This window comes from Lycium barbarum, chromosome 2 (genome assembly GCF_019175385.1).
Source record: "Lycium barbarum isolate Lr01 chromosome 2, ASM1917538v2, whole genome shotgun sequence".
Lineage (NCBI taxonomy): Eukaryota > Viridiplantae > Streptophyta > Magnoliopsida > Solanales > Solanaceae > Lycium > Lycium barbarum.
The window spans coordinates 10,975,538-10,993,545 of record NC_083338.1 but is presented as its reverse complement, the minus strand read 5'-3'; the positions used below and the strand labels follow the sequence as shown (position 1 = coordinate 10,993,545).

The 18,008-nt window shown below is 32.3% G+C and overlaps 1 protein-coding gene across 19 annotated transcripts; it reads right to left on the bottom strand.

Annotated features, from left to right (window-relative positions):
- Positions 1-8,036: 8,036 nt before the first annotated feature.
- LOC132626163 (uncharacterized) lies at positions 8,037-17,717 on the bottom strand. 19 transcript variants are annotated; one of them, XR_009577162.1, is made up of 9 exons: positions 15,730-16,166; positions 14,417-14,474; positions 13,948-13,983; positions 12,914-13,019; positions 12,532-12,582; positions 12,195-12,242; positions 10,297-10,437; positions 9,934-9,958; positions 8,037-8,876 (listed from the first exon to the last, which is right to left on the bottom strand). XR_009577162.1 is itself a non-coding variant. In XM_060340923.1 (7 exons), the coding sequence occupies exons 1-7, from the start codon at positions 15,736-15,738 to the stop codon at positions 10,422-10,424; spliced, it is 318 nt and encodes a 105-aa protein (XP_060196906.1). In that variant the 5' UTR covers positions 15,739-16,167; the 3' UTR covers positions 8,037-10,421. The 19 variants fall into 19 exon arrangements, 6 of the variants coding, with proteins under 6 accessions (XP_060196906.1, XP_060196905.1, XP_060196909.1 ...); XR_009577160.1 differs by having other exon boundaries at positions 8,037-9,958; XR_009577163.1 differs by lacking the exon at positions 9,934-9,958 and having other exon boundaries at positions 10,365-10,431.
- Between the last annotated feature and the right edge of the window lie 291 nt (positions 17,718-18,008).

Below are 18,008 nucleotides of genomic sequence, written 5' to 3'. Positions count from 1 at the left end.
TTGGCAATTTTTTTTTAAATCTGGAATTTAAAATTACTGGAAATTTATTATTGGCAATTTTTTTTTTAGAATTTGGATTTTTTTTTTAAATTACGGAATTTTATTATTGACCAATTACAAATTGTCATTTGGCTTTTTAAAGAGTTAATTTTAACTTGTTAGTTTGAGGGGTATATTTGAGCCAAAAACAAACCTTAAGGGTATTTTTAGACCTAAAAGGTGGATGGAAGGGTATTTTTAGACCAAAAGGTGGAAGGAGGGTATTTATGAGCCTTTTTCAATAGTTCAGGGGTATTTTTGGACCTTTTCCGTTTTCTTAATTGGTTGATGTTCCATGCTAGTAATATTAATCTTTTCAAAACACTATGAAATTCTCTTATTGCATCAGTCAACTATCTATAACATTGTGTTAACTGTTAAAATATCAGTTTTGAAAGGGAATCAGTTTGTTAATTGCAAGCAGAATTAGGATGTAAGCTGTTAGGAAGAGCCTATATTAGTTTCTGTCAGTTTGGTGCTTCACTCAATATGATTATTGTTCATTTTCTTTAGCCAGAGCTCTAGTCCATATAATTATATTGATAGGAATGTTTATTGCATTCTCACAATTATTTAAACTCCACCTAGTTTCCCATGTTGTATTAATTTCTGACCCTCCCTTCTTCCAATTTATTTCAAGGAATAATAACTACACATACAAATAGGAGTCTTCCCTCGTGTTGTTGTACGAAAAACATTTTAGCGTCCACAAAAAAGTGAGGCGTATTTGCGACTAAAAAGAAATTTATTTTGTTGAAGGTATTTTTATTGGTGGAAGGTATTTCTACCACACTGATTTTCATCACAATCGCCCAAATGGGTTGGAACAGCAAATTTACATGGATATCTTAATTATTTATACGATGCCATTGCTACCTTTCCTTCCCAAAATTCGTCATGAAATCTCTCTCATCAAGCCAATTTTTGTTTTTTCCCAATACATGAAAAATAGTCTTTTCGGGTGTGGATATATTTGGGCCAAATTGGTGTGGCCGTTTAGTTAGAATGGACTTATGGCTCTTGACTAATGACTTATAAGCCAAAAGTCATAAGTTAGAAATCTTAGCTAGTGACTTTTGGCTTATTTTTGTCACTTTAGCTTAAAAATAAGTACTTAAAAACACTTTTTTATTTTACTCAAACACTATAAAAATACTTAAAAGCACCTAAAATAAGTCAATCTAAACAGACTCATACTCTTTTGTGAAGTGAATTATGTATAAAGAAAATTCAAAAGTTTTAAAAATGTAAACAGTTTTATTCGTATTCTCTATAAAAAATTGAATTAATCAGGAAAATTAGAAAAACAAAAAGGCAAAGGTAAATTGCTCGCCATTGAACTTCCAAATAGAGGTGTCAAATGTCAAGTAGTATTAGGTCCAAGTTGAAGAAGCGTGAGAAAGTGGGGAAGATGGCCAAGCCAAAGATGTGAATGAATGTAACATAGTGACAAAAAATGATTTAATTTGATAGCCAACAAGTAATGATTACGTTCCATCATTAATTTGCTTTCACGAAGAAGGTTAATCGAAGGAACTTCACTCTAATTTTCTCGGTCCCAAGTGCATTTTAAGTCACGAACCATCATACAAGCAATTACTCCCTTATTAAAGTACTCGCTCAATTTATTTTTACGTATCTCGTATTTTAAAAATACATTTTTATTCTTACTTGTCACTTTTAGCATATAAAGAAAAGACAATTTCTTTTTTTCCTGTTTCACCTATAGTGTTGTTAATCACTCATTTCAAATCATTTTTCAAATTCATTAAAAAGATGCACCAATTAGAGTATTATAGTAAATTATCACTTCATTTATTATTTTTTAAGGGGTGTGCAAAGTCCTTTGTGGACAAGTTAAAGTGAACGGAAGGAGTACTTTTTTTGTCCTCATTTGTGTGATATATATTATTTAGTCTGTCTAACTTCTTTTTTTATAGTTTGTAGTACTTCATAATTTAACTTTTAATATCTCATTTAACGGTAATAAGATAATTCAATAGTTTTATAATTATAACGCATGAATTTAAATTTTGTTCTTTCAGAATTAAGTAAACAACATAGGTGGAGACGAAAGGAGCATTAACGTTAACAGACGAAAGGAGTATTAACGTTAACAAACTACCTCTAAATTTATATTGCTAATATTGTATTCCTTTTGACTAAATATATATCTTGTTATTAATTAAAGAGTCAAACAATATTATATGTGACGATAGCTTTCTCAAATATTTTTAAGTTTAAAAATTAACTAATTATATTTATTTTATGTAACTTAGACGTCTTACCATAACATTTACTCCCTTCGCTCAATTTAAGTGTCTTACTTTTCTTTTTAGTCTGTTCCAAAAAGATTATCTCTTTTTATAAATGTAAGTTGACAATTCAAACATCCCGCATGATAAGTTTAAAATAACAAGATTCAAAAGTTTTCTTTTATTCCTTAAATTTGTGCCCAGTCAAACTAAAACACTTAAAATGGGGACAAGGAAGTATTTCTTTTTTCCATAGACGGGGATCGTCGATGTTCAAATAAGAACCGATGAAAAAAGACAATACTCGAATCTATTCATTCAATTTGGAACTGACAAGTCATTTAGTTGCCAATCAATGTCTCTTATAAGTTGTAATCGCTCATAAATAAAATAAAAAATGCGATCACTCAAATCAGATTTTATGATATGTCACCGAAATTTGATCCTTCGATGGTTGGTCACTTTAATTTTAATCTTTATGGTATTTAATTAAATATATTTAATCAATAATTAATTTAAATGCATATTTTTATGCTTTTCGTAAAAATTCTATTATATTTTGATTAATTTTAAAATGATATTACGATTAATATAGTGTGATAATACAAGGCTAACATAACACATGAGTAATTATGGTGAATTTACAGATATTCATAAGCAAAAGAATTAAAAATATATATTTTATTTAATAATTTGCTTACTCAAATATTTCAAAAACTAAAATTTAAATTAACACTTTAAAAATTTATCTTTTACTCATTAAGAGGTCGTTTGGTTTGCGTATTTGGTATACAAGGATCATTATGCATGGTTTGTTTGTACGAAGATTAATAATACGTGAATTATTATGTGGAGAATAAATAATATAAGATAGGGAGAAGATCTGTGTACACTTTACTCTGGTTTAGGGGCGGATCCACTTGTTGTGGTACGGTGCTCAAGCACCCATTAACCTAAACACGAACTATGTTTTTATATATAGACTGGATACCCGAGCCCGTGCCAGCACGGGCCTAACATATATTTATAATTTTATTTTTATGCAATTATAAAAAGAATTGATATATTTATTCTACAACATTTCTTGAAAGTCACGTATGTAAAGATAGAAATTTTGGGAGCACGGGTTCAATAATTTGTGCCATGATGTTATTTCTTTGTTTCAGTTTATATGACTTTATTTAAGAAAAAGGCTAATAGACACTTTTTAAACTACGCGTTAATCAAATTTGAACCAGAATTTCAAAACTTATTGAATTTTTAACTAATTCTAAATACGAAAACATTATTTGAACTACCATTCCCTAGGCTAAAACGGGAAACTTTTTATACATATGGCGTTTATGTATATTGTGTCATATAACATGGGCAAAGATGCGGTATAAGATTTCTATCCTTTTTTTTTTTTACTTAACCTATCATAAGTATGTACTAATAAATTATTTTGGCTATTATGGTGCTCCGTATATAACTAGAAACTTAAGACATTGGAAAATGCTTTTTGAGAATATAATGCCCATCTTAGTTTCTTTTTAGGATATTAAACAGTACTGCAATAACCAGCCGAGTAATTTATTTTATCAATTGTAACAATATTCAATTAATTTGATTATAGAATTACAGTTGGTGAGGTAAGATATCACCCATAAAACTACAAAAAGTAATCAATTGTAATAGTAACTTTTAAAAAATGAAGCTTGATAATAATATATTCAAAACTACTTTTAAAAAACGGCAAAGGCTCAAATATGCCCCTGAACTATACTAAATTGCACATATTTGCCCGTCGTTAAAAGGTTGGTGCAAAGATGTCCCTAACGTTTTTTTTTTTTTTTTTGCTGTATATGCCCTTGAGTTAACGAAAAATATTGGAGGGCATATTTGTTCAGTTTCGCATAGTATAGGGGCATATTTGATCCATTGAAATTCGTGAATATTATGGCACAAATAGTTCTCAGATTTTTTGTAGTGCACTTTATGCTAGCCAATGATTTATTGCAACTTCATTTTGAAACTCCACACTTATCGTACAACCCCTCACTTTTCTCTCTTATTCTTTCACTTGTTTATGAAATATCGGAAGCTTCGAGTCCTTTAAATAGTTGTGGAAGGGTTTGTGGATGTGGAGTTGTGGAAGGGTTTGTGGACGTGGAGTTACTGCACTCCATCTCACTTATGGACTTCAAATAATTCTACTAAATTTCGATTATGCGTGAAATTCGCTAAAGGGCCAAACCACATTGAATGTTATGTAAGAAACCGTATAAATGCTTAAAATGTGATACTCTTTCTATTAATATTATAAAAAAATTTAGCACTGCGGGAGACATTTTTTCATGCGTCATAAGTCTAATGTAAGTTATCTCCTATTTTATGTTTATGTTTTATTGCGACAATTGTTGCATCCATTATCGTGTAGATATTGGGACTGAGAAGACGAAAAATATCTAGAAAGAACTATCCAGATCATCAACAAATTGAAAAATAAAAATGGTATTATCATTAGTAAAAAAATCTTTTGAAAAGAGGAAATGGTGCTCTTGTTTGTGAAAACAGTCTTTAAAAGATGGTTGTAATTGCATCTGCTCTTTTAGTTGTATAATTTTGATGTAATGCAATGGTGGATAGATTGTAATTACAAATGTTTTTTTATGTTTTGGAATGCAATGATATTTTATGTCATAATATTCACGAATTTCAATGGATCAAATATGCCCCTATATACTATGCGAAACTGAACAAATATGCCCTCCAATATTTTCCGTTAACTCAAGGTCATATACAGCAAAAAAAAACGTTAGGGGCATCTTTGCACCAACCTTTTAACGACGGGCAAATATGTGCAATTTCGTATAGTTCAGGGGCATATTTGAGCCTTTGCCATTTAAAAAATTAATTCTTACCTGTACTTTCTCTGTCTATTGAATATTAGTACTACAGGAGTACCAAAAAACTATGGAGATTGGAGGGAGAGATAAGTAAGAGACTGCCACATTAAAGTTTAATGGGAGCTACTTTTTTAGACAGTCATTCAAAAATGCTGCAGATGCAGCGCGTGATATAGAAATTCAACTGAATGAATCCACTATTATTGACTTAATGAGGGATACTTTGAGAATTATATGGATATTGCTTGAATTTTTTTTTTTTTTTTTGATATTGCTTAATTTTTAATATGGGATCCACATTTTTTTTTTGATATTGCTTGATTTTTTAAAACATGGGGTCCACGTTTTTTTTTTTTTTTTTTAACATGATTTGTAGGTGGACGACTAAACCACCTCCAAACTCATGCTTATATATAGTACTAGATGTGCGATGCCCGTGCTGTGCACGGGCCAACAATTTGAACAGAAGTAATACTTTGATTTTTATAATTTTTTGTTACGATTTCATGAGCACATAAATGATGTATAATTCAAATTTGTTAATATACAGACCCAAAAAATAATTTAAATTATTATACAGATCCCAAAAAAAAAAAAAAACCACTCTATGCACTTAACATGTTAGAACTCTGCTCATACTCCAACTATATCCATACAACATGAATTCATGAGTACACTTAAGCTGTGGACGCTATTTGTGGAGGAGTTGCATCTTCAAATGATCTAATAATTTAAGGAAGACATATGTTAGGCCAAAGGAGGAAACTTGAAGAAACTTAGCAACAAAGATAAGTTCTGCAAGATCTTGCGCTTCAAAAATTGTATTATAACCTAATTAGCATTCGATAGATGTGTTAAACAAAAAAGTGACAGGAGACTCACCATGGATAAGCTCAAGCAAGTAAAAATAATTCAGCTCTGTCATGCATCTGTCGTATATCTTTGTACACAATTTATATGTCACCTTTCCTCACTATATAACTTCTTTTACCTCCCTCTTCTTTCACGCCATCCCTAAAGGTGGCAACCGGTTGCAACCGGAACCGGACCGGTAACCGGTTAGGGAACCGGTCGGTTTCCGGTTAAAAACCGGAACCGCTTAACCGGTTCCGGTTTACCGGTTTGAAATCCCAAACCGGAACCGGTCCGGTTCAAAGTGGTTAAAACCTTCTTTTTTTTTGTATTATATATATATATATATATATATATTATAGTATTTATTAGTATATTATAACTTAATATATATACTATATATACTTATATATATGTATAACTTAATATATATACTATATATGAATTTAAGTATATATATACTTATATATATGTATAACTATATATACTTAAATACTATATACTTATATATATGTATATAAGTATATATATATATATACTCTTTTTTTTTTTTTTTTAATTTCACCGGTTTAACCGGTCCGGTTCCGGTTTTACCGGTTTAACCGGTTCCGGTTTCAAAAATATTGGAACCAGACCGGTAATTTTTAAATGGTTAACCGGAACCGGTCCGGTTACCGGTTAAACCGAACCGGTTAACAGGTTTAGCCATCCCTTTATTTTGTCCATTGGCACCAACACTCCCAAAAAAAAAAAAAAAACTAATTAGTTTCCATGGAAAGTATAGATTATTTGGAATGGAAGAGTAACTGTGGAAGCACATATCTTAATGAGATGCAACTAATTCATGCATTTTCATTATTCAGGATGAAGACCTTGATTTGCAAAGACAAATTGTTAGTACTACAGCTTTGCAATTAAATTTGTTGGTTCTCTTCATAGCACAATATTCAATGGTTCCCCTATATAACCAAACAAATTTAATTTGTTTCGCCTAATCTAATCTTCTTCCTACTACTGTTCCTTTGCCATTTTCATTCATATACTTCTCCTGTTTTCACCAGATGACACTTTCAGAAAAGATGTTCATAATAAGGAAACCAAAAGATGAATTTTAGAGTCAGGATATATAGGAGCTGAGAATTAGCACCAAAACAATTATAAAGATATTATTAAACGAACTTAAAAGCTTTGTACCTAATCAAGATGAAGCATACACACTCTGAAGATCTCCATTTTTTTTAAATATATACCGCAAGATTCATATTCCAGACTGACATACACCTAACTATATCGGCCAATGCAGTACGCAATTGATTGTCAAAAAGCATACCCTAAATATAAGCGCGCTCCCTCCCCCCCCCCCCCCCCCCCCCACCCTCTCTCCCCAAGCTGTTGTACCCAAAACCTCATTGACATTCACACACTGAAAAGCAAGAATTTTGGAAGCCCTAATAGTTTAAGTTTCTAACTGTTTTAGAGTGAAATATGTGTTAGGGATATAAAGAGAGATAGTGTAACCACAAGGAGGAAACAATCTGCTATGACTAACCCAGTTTGTATAGAAGAAAATAATCACTCAAAAGGCCTCCTATATTTATTTAGTAACTAGTAAATCTATCCACACTTCGCGCGGTGCTTAGCCAATTTTTAGGTCACAACTGTTAGTATTTTTTTTAAAATTTATGTCATATCCCCCGAAAAGTTTGCTTCTTGCTATTTTGATATTTCGACCGCCATAAGTAACTATTATCACAAGCATGTCTCTTCTTGATTTATTGTAGCAAATGTAGCGTTGCCGCAAAAGATATCATATCCAACACCGGGTAAGTTCATTTTGAATTTACTTTGATGTTTTCGAATTAACATAAAAATATACAATGGGTGTCCCAAATCATGTAAGGGATTAGACAGTGGTTATTCCTGTATTTTAAACATCCAAAATTCTTATCCCCCAATAGGTAATGATAAAAATATACTTCGATGAACCGAACTACACCTTAAATCATCTTCAATGGAGGTGAGTGCAAATGTTTATACCAAACTATTATCACAAGCATGTCTCTTCTCGATTTATTTTAGCAAATGTAGCGTTGCCGCAAAAGATATCATATGGTAAGTTCATTTTGGATTTACTTTGATGTTTTCGAATAACATGATGTCCCAAATCATGTAAGGGATTAGACAGTGGTTATTCCTGTATTTTAAACATCCAAAATTCTTATCCCCCAATAGGTGATGATAAAAATAGACTTCAATGAACCGAACTGCACCTTAAATCATCTTCAATGGAGGTGAGTGCAAATGTTTATACCACACTGTCTGCTACCTTTTCATCTTCATCTGTATATGTAATATGCTCCATTGAAACACTGACCTCATCACTCTCCTCCACCAGTTGTTCAATGACATTTTGGATGTCAGGGTCATGCCTTTGGTTCAGTCCGGTGTTAAGTATAACTTATATGGAACCCAAGTCTACCATAATCATGCCACCTTTATTTTGTCCGTTAGCAGTATTGAGGCTAGTCGGGAGCAACATATCTTGTTTCCCAGTATTCTCTTGTGCCTTTGCTCTCTTATCCTATCAGTAGAAGAATGCATATCACCACTATTCTGGCATTCCTCATTTTGTGTCTCACTCGCCTGTCAATGAAGTGTTTATCCACTACTGTTTTCAGATTGTTCATTGCAGTACTCTTTGTCGTTCTTCTGCTTATTCCATAGCATAACTTTCAAAGTGTTCATGGTTCTTTTCTCGTGGCTCTTTTTTTGCTCTCTTTCTTCTTTAATCATCATCCAGAAAACACCACAAAGTCGATATAATTACAACCAGATCAATCAACTGCAGAATCAATTAGCACAATCAAGAATTCATGATAACGAAATGACACAAACAGATGTCATATTATATAAATAAACAACAATAACTCATATTTTAAGTTTCGAGTGCTATAATCTATAGAGATTCTGCATAATAACCTGGGAGGAGGATGAAGAAAAACATAGAAATGAAAAAATGCTCTTCGCGGAGGGGAAAGAATTCTAATATTCATAAATAGGATATAAATTTAACCGTTGAAAAATTAAAATGAAACTTTACTGTCAAAGCTGCATAAATATAAAAGCAAATAAAATATTCAAGGATAAAAACAATAGAAAAGTGTACATTGTTTGATTAGTTCAGTCAAGAACTCATGACCACTAAAGCTAACATTGACTTTGAAGATGATCTTACCTCCTTGTTTCATCTACAGTACAGTTAGTACTACTCTAGTTTTCACAAAGTTACCATACAACAACACAACTGGCCAAAAGGTCAACTCCAAAGTTCAAATCCTACCACATGTTTATTGGTTACTGCAAAACAAAGCAGTAACAATGTTCTAGAACCAGTTATCAGGAAGTTGCCAAGAATTGATGGTCTTTTATGTAGCTTCTTATATATCACATATAGTTGAACTATTTAGTAGAGGGCAGCTGTATGTGTAATTGATAATAAGTCGTAATTAGAGGCGGATTCAAGATTTAAACTTTATGGGTTCAGTCTTTCAGTATTCTTAGTTGGTATTTTAAAAGTTATGGGTTTATGTCTACTATTTATTGTAATTTTAATAAATTTTTACACACAAATCTATGCTCCCCGTTGAAAGTTAGGGGTTCAATTGAACCCCCACCTCGAACGCTACATACGCCACTGGTCGCAATATCTGAAATAATTCTCAAACTACAAATTCACACATCATATCAATTGCCTCCTCATACCAAGACCACCTACTGGCCCAAACAATTACCATCTGCCCTACAAACCAAATATCAATATGTTATAGCACCTACTTTAGAACTTATTTGACGCTATTTCAGTTTCGTTATTCCACTTACAACAGCGAAAATTCACGTACCTGCAAGCAAATCTAACCATTTATCCTGCAAGAAAAGAATCTCAAACCCTTTAAACAAAACCAATGGGAAAATGATACTATATGTTCAAGCACTCGGCGACTCAGGAAAAAAATTAGAGAAGAACTGAGCGCGTCTTTCATACCCAACCACAACTTCAGGACAATGTCCTAACTTCAAGAGTTAACTGCTTTCTACACACGTAATTTCTAATATTATTTTTCTTTTCAACTCCTTGTTCTCAAAATTTCCAGTTGGAACATCCTTTGCACCCTTTTAAGAGCAGTATCTTGGTGACTGTTTTAATGTCCTTATTGCCTTGGTAAGACCTTTCAAGTTGCAGAGTTTATGTTGTGAAAGATTACCTCAAGGCTAAGAATGTCCAGAATAGAGAGTGCTACATACTTGAATGTATGTTGGCGACTTCTCTCACCTGATACAGCCTGGTTAATCTCTACCCTTGCATAACGTGGTCATTGTTCCGCAGCAATTAGCTCATCCTGCTCCTACAAGGAAAAGTAAAATTAAGATTTCAGAAGCATATATTATGACACACACGCCTTTCAACATTCAGAGCTAATGGAATTTGGTTTAGTAGTCATTCCACATAAAGGAATAAGTTCAATTATCAACGATCTGCTTTGCACTGCGATAGATGACTTTTTAACATTTCTTCTTTTCTTTTCCTCATGCTATGTTGTTCACTCAAGAGAATATTTAAATTATGACATTGTTATATGTACCTTAATTTCTTCTTGGAACCAATGTACAAAGATTTATATATATCTCCATACTTGGTGATAACCATTTGTAGTAGCAATTTTCTTTCCTCTTGGTGCCATAGACATCTTACATCAAACAAAGGAATCAGATGCATGAACTACACCTCAAAATGTCACCTCCAACTCTATCAAGAAGTACTCAAATACTACCTTGTCGTGTATATTGTGAAAGGTGACATATCCTAACTCTCCAACCTTACTAAATTCTCTCATCAACACAAGACTAACCCGTCTATACTCTCCAAAAAGGGAATTACCAATACCTTGCAGCTGTTTGCTTATGCGGAACAGAAAGGAAAACAAACTGAATATATTTTCAGTACTTAGCCGGTGTTTGGATTGGCTTATTTAACTGCTTATTGGCTTTTAAGTTTTTTCAATTTTTTTGTGTCTGGGAAATATAAAAAATGCTTAAGCACTTACTTTTAGGCCAAAAAAAGTACAACAATAAGTCAAAAGCCAAAAGTTGGGTATTCCCGACTTATGACTTTTAGCTTTTAACTTATAAGCTACTTTTAAAAAGTCAATCCAAACACCTCTTAATAAAAGTAGAATGTTGACAAATGATGTTAATGTGTGTGTAAGAAGCTGATAGAAAATTGTGATGGTAGAGCCAGATACCATCACATTATTCATTTGAATAACATTAGAAACTCTATAATTGATTCAATATCATTTGAAACTTAGAGAATATAATCTTTATGATGAATCATCTCAAATTTCTTTAAACTGATTTTGCTATTGTAAAGGAATTAGTTCAACTTAGAGCATATTGATATCCCTCTTACATTCAAATTTTTAGAATCATGCCAAAGAATGCACGTCTTAGTTCAAAAGTGCAAATCTATAGCTGTCATAATTTAACCATTCGTCCAGTAATCACATAAAGTTTCAACAAATCAGCCTTAAAAAACTGCAGAATTACATTGCGGAACTCATGTTCCTCTTCATCACGATCAACAATTACACATTGCACCCATCTTTTTCTTAAACAGTAGTTAAAGTTTTCCTCAATCTTGATCGTACCTTCAAACTGGTAAAAAGATCTAAAGCCCACAACTTCTAACGCAGGAGATGATAGGCACTATTCACCTATATAACTAAGTTTTAACATATTTGAAGTGCTAAGACTAACATGATCTGTTTCTCTTGTATCGTATTTCTTGCTCTAATCATATTTCTTTAAATGAGTCAAATATCATTTTGAACTCTAGTCACCAGTTTTATAACCAGCTATGTAAACAGTTCTAAAAACTGACATTTCAACTCTATGAAGTATCATGAATTTAGAATTTGACAAATAAACATTTCCCTGCTAAACAATAGCTATGTGTACAACATACCAATTGAAAATTTTATATTGTGTATTATGAAATGGAGAGAAAAGAAAAGCAAAAGAGTATTTAATAAGGAGACACCTTGAGAAAATTGAACCAATTGCTGAGATTTGTATTCGTACATAGAACTGACAATGAACTAACCTTGCACTGATTAGCTTGATGGTCATATCCTCTAGGTGAACTTTATTCCTGCAATGCTGCATTCATAATAAATTGAGATAATGGATAAAGTCCAATCCAAATTATTTATGTCACAGAGTAAAGCATACAAGCAAAGAAGCACACTGAAGGCAAGTGATGAAATAATAATTGACTTGGAGTCATTCTTATCCTTATAATCGCAGTTTTTGGCAACACCAAATATGATGAACTGTCAAATAAATTTCAAGTTAATTGGTGTTTGATATATATGGAGGCAAACACAACTAATGCAGAAACAAATTGTAAGTAAACATCAGTAACATATTGAGATATATACCAGTCGTGTGATTCTTCTCCGTTGCAGAACTGAAAACTCCATGTATTGAAACTGAACACGCAAAGGTTTAAGGATATTAGATGACTCTCCTCCATCCCGTATTATAATAAATATCTAGTCGATTAAGCCTAATCAAATTGAATTGTCTACGGGCGTTAACTGCTTTATTATAAATGTGTTGCACGTAATACATAGTAGTCCGAGTTGTTCATTCATAAATGGCTTTCAAGTATTTTACAGCCGCAAGCCAGAGTCCAAAATATATTGAGAAAACTTACACATTTTGATTAACTCAAAAAAAGTATAATTAAATAAAAGAAATCGTTCATGGGTTGGGAATAAATTCCAACTTTTCAACATAAGTAAGAGACAGTGTACTCACCTGGCAACGAAGTAAATAAAGGACGCATGCAGATTACTTTTTACATATACATCATCTGAAAAATCGGAGACTTGCTGTAAGGGATTGGGAAGAAAGAACAGGAGGCCTGTGGACAAAGAAGAGCCTGTTAGAGTTCTGATTAACCGGAAACATTAGTGTCTTTTGGGATTGCTTTAACCGAAGGCCAAAGGGTTTCCTGAGTTTTACTTAATTAAACAATTGTTTTTGATAATATTTTAAATGGCAAAAAACAGGGGGAAAAGATAAATAGCCATTCTGATCCTAGAGAGAGCCAGGTCACCGGGCTATGTCCTGCGATTATAATCAAATCCTAAAACACCACAAACAGAAAAATCAGAAGCCCAAAAATCTTTAAAAAAGGAACGTGATATGCTTTAAGATCGGTCGAGCTACATGTTTTTGAATTCATCATTGTACTCTACAGATTTGGTAGATAAGCATCAAGTAGCTTATTTAGATATCGTCCACACATGATTAGCATCCAAGGGGCTAAAACCAAGTAAATTCAAAATTTTGAATTAGCGTTTAAGAAGAATCAGATATAATGTGTCAATCACCACCTTGCAAATTAATCTTTTGGATGTAATTTAAGACTTTTAATCTTAGAATAAGGATATTGCAAGAATAATAATAATAGAGAAAAGGGGGAAAATGTGGAAACATACGAAATTTTATTCCGGGATCGGACAGGTCTACATAATGCAGGTTTTCTATAAATAACATAAGACTTATATTACCTATTGTAAGCTTCACAAAATTAAATAGCTTTTATTTATGCCAGTACATATCTCACATACAGAAGTATATGTATACATATTGAAACAGAATATGATATCACATAACTATGTATCATCTCAATTATGATACCCCGTATAGGCATATTACAAGTGATTGTACTATAAATCCAAATGTTTTTTGACTCTCTTCTTTTACAAGTCAATGTTTTTGCACTTCTATATTTCCATCTCTGCTACACATATTAACTTGTCTATGATAAATATAGCAGGGTTTACCGTGGGTGCACTCGAAGGGTAGCGGTTGCGGGTTCCCTTGCATCCAAAAATCCAAAAAAAAAAAAAAAAAATAGGAAATTAGTTAGATAAAATTCTACCTGCCTATAAGTGTCTTTTAATTTTCATATATTAACTTGCCTTCATCTCCAAGCAGACAATTAGCACTAATCAAACGTATATAGAATGCCCGACAGTATTAAGTATCGAAACACATATTAGCACTACTCAAAAGAAAAGCCAATCAACCACTACAACGTTAATTAAGAGAAAGCACATCCGGAAACAATGAAAAAGTTTAAAATGATGTGAAATATGCCGGAAGGGGATTCACTGAAAAGACAAAGTCTTAAATATTTAATTGGGAATAGATAATCATCAAATATATCTTCATATTGCAGGCAGAACGCAGAGATTGGAATCTTTTTGAAGGAAAGAACTACATTATGAAAATAATTAAAAAAGCATTTACCTGGAAAACTGATTGCTGACAGAACGCAGATGTTGGAATCAGAAGAAAGATGAAACACCTATTAAATATGAAGGGAAGAGAGATATAAAAAAATAGTAGATAAAAAGAGATTTACCTCTAAAATTGTAAGAAAAATGAACAGATAGAGGAAATATATTTATTTTTGTGTGTCTGGGGGTGGGGAAGGAATTCAAAAACAGAAGATGAAAAAGGGCAAGGCAGAGCTATGCGAAAATAGACAAATGACAATCCAGGCATATTAGCGTGCCACGTCAAAGGCCCAAGTCCCAGCTTTATATAATTATAATATATAGATATAGATTTTCATATAAGCACTTCTACAGCTTTGGTTCCACTACTTTATATGACATTTTTAATTTTCGTCTCTGTAAAGTATTTCAAACAAACTTTACACTTCATTTTAATAGTGAAAGCAAATTGTTTTACAAAAGTGAGGTCAGCCGTTACTTGTGGTTCAAGAACTTCAAAAGCATCCGCCCAACTTATTCATTGATAATGGTGTAATGTGTTATGAACCATTTCTGAAACTCATAGTCATTAATAAGCCCTTCATTTATCTCCTTCAGTAAGCCAATTTTGTTTGGCAAGATAAACGAAATCTCATTCAATACCATATTTTCCACTCAGCTGGGAGAAAAGAAATTCAACATACTATATCATTAGTTAAAATCGAACTTTAAAATAATATGCTCAAATCTCTTTTTTTTTTTTTTTTTTTAATAAAATAAGGTAACATGAAAGCTCAAATCTCTTTTCCCTTAAGCTTCAACAGATCACCAAACCAAACACTTTCTTGCATCATCTATATACTGGTACTACACATGTTTTTCATAGCACCATATATAAGCAAACTCAGCAAAACCCATAGGTTTAACAAAAGCAAAAATCAAAGAGCAAATGGAGAAATCCAGAAATAAAATAATAGCTAAAGACCAAAGAAACTAAGAAGAAAGCTGAGACACGGCACTAATCGAACAAAAGGACTTAGAGCCCGTTTGGATTGGCTTATAAGTTGCTTATAAGCTGTTTTCAGTTTTTTTGAGTGTTTGGCTGGCCAGCTTAAAGTCATTTTGTGCTTAAAATAAGCTCAAAAAAATAATTGGGTCAATTTAACTTAACTTATCTAAAACAACTTATAAGCTGAAAACAGCTTATAAGCCAAAAAAAATAAATTGACCTACCCAACTTATTTTTTTTAGCTTATAAGTTGTTTGCAGCTTATAGGCATGAGCCCATCCAAACAGGCTCTTAGGATCAAAAGTCAAATTTTAACATTAGAAGGGAATATATACCTTATTCATCAATTCACTCTTTCCAGGTGCTATGATTATGGTGCCGCTCTTTCTCAATTATTGCTTTAGTAAACCATACGGTGGTTCTCAAATTATGGCTCTTTGCTACTCCATAACAAAAGCCTATCATTAGTTAGCTGAAGTTAGACACATAAATAGACCTATAAAGCCATACCCGTGACTTCTTGTAAGTATCAATCGACTTCTTCTTGTTAATGCTATTAAAAGTCTAAAATACCCTTAACTTGATTTGTATAGACTGATAGCAGACATGTCGATCCGTTGTCTAAACTTGACTCTTGTATATAGTTAAAATTTACCCCAAAAATTTTTATCATTGCCCTGGACAGATACAAATTTCAAGCTCGAATCCTGAAATTCGAACTCTATTTCCTAAAGCTTGAGCTCCATAGTTAAAAGTATACATGCCATCTTAATATTTACTATAACGGATTGAAGACTAACAAATTAAAAATCTTTCCAATCTTTGTTTTATTTATCAACAATGCATAAATTGTTGGGATTGTTAAGCAAACTTACTTTATTGGGGAAACATCACTACAGCACCTTCAAGCCATGTAAATATGCAATATACTCCTTTCTGTCACAATATAATCTATCAATCTGTCACAATTCACAAACCAATGTTATATTCTTATATTCCTTTCTATTGCTGCTTCGAAGATAATTAAATAGTTATCAAGATTAAGAGATTTTGTCCTTACGTCATAATTATATATCACAGAATTTTAAGTCATTTTTGACACAGAATTGAACTTCAAATACCTACAATAAGCAGGATATATATCCTAAAGTTTAAAATGTGTAATTGAACCTTAAGGCATGTTGAATTGTTGAGTCAAAATTTCAAGTCTGTTTGTCCTCAGTTTGAACTTGGAATTCAAACTTCAGGCTTGTGTGGCCAAGATTGCAAGACCAAAAGCTGACATGTATTCCACAATCAGTAATTTAAGAAATAGATGCCAAAGATATGCCATCATTCACTTCTTAGTATCGAGTTCATAATATCACTTACCTTTGCTCCTCTTCTATCAGGAGGAAGATGTTAGTGTCAAGACTAATTCACTAAATCTAGAACATATCTTCCTATCCTATTCTCTCAATTTTATGCACAAAATATCGACCCTCGAGTGAGTTTTCTTGCATCAAATTTGACTACATTGTATTAAGTTTCTAATCTGAATGAAGGTATTTAGATAGCTTTGAGATGGTTAAGATTATGTTGCCATTTAGTAGAGATTTTTCATCTGCAAGTAGGAATTTTCAGTTGTCAAGAAACAGAATACTATCTAACCCCAAAACAAAAACAAACCCCTCTAAAATAATAGCTGAAGAAATAGCATTGTAGAGAGAAGAATTAGCAAAAAAATTAAAAGATGGGAGGCTTTGAACTCTTTACGATGAAAACTGGGAGCTCTTTCATCATAGAAATTAAAGAAATATTAGTCAAAGTGAATGTGATTACTCTTTCTGGAAATACCCAAAAATTAATACTCCATTCTTCATCAATGACGGGAAAAATAACTGTAAATTAAAGCGTTTGCATGTGCAATTTTCTTTTGTAATCTGAAATTCGACTAATTCCAATCGATAACCAGTGATTTCAACATGTCTGCGTCAAACGATGGTTCAAGTGGTTCGGGTCAGAGCAAATCAACTGATAAAGACAATGCCAAAACGCTTCCCAATGAAGCTGACAACAGACCAAAAATTCCTACCTCGACTTCAAGTGGTTCAAATTTCTCAAAGCTTATGGTATTGTAGATTTTTTTTTTTTACAAATTGACAGAGATATCCGATCAAAAGAAGAGGTGAAAAAAACCAAGGCAAATTTCTAGATCTACGCTGTCGATATGGAGCAAAAGCCACCTGGAGTAAAGCTGCAATTAACAAGTAAGGCAAACCTACAATAGCCATATGGTGAATGTCTAAAATGCCGTTGATACGAAGCTAGCATGTTGACGATCCGGATCTCAAAATCATGCTTCTATATAGTGGAAAATTAGACCGCGTGTGCAACACTTTAGATTATATTGTATGTATGTGTACGTAGTTATGTTTGAGTAGTGATAATATATATATTTTATATTGCTAATAAACATACATAAGTTTGCACTGTTTTTATGCGTATATATATATATATATATATATATATATATATATATATATATATATAGACACACACACACTATGTTCAAAACACGTTTAATATAACATTGTAGTTTGTGCTCCGTATCCAAAACTTTATTATATTAGTG

What these genes read in the sequence shown, in the direction of transcription:
- LOC132626163 (XM_060340922.1), bottom strand. An exon ending in TTTATTTACTTCGTTGCCAG is followed by an intron (nt 12,583 to 12,913) that starts GTGAGTACACTG and finishes TTGCGTGTTCAG; the next exon opens with TTTCAATACATGGAGTTTTC. An exon ending in GGAGAAGAATCACACGACTG is followed by an intron (nt 12,243 to 12,531) that starts GTATATATCTCA and finishes GCAGCATTGCAG; the next exon opens with GAATAAAGTTCACCTAGAGG.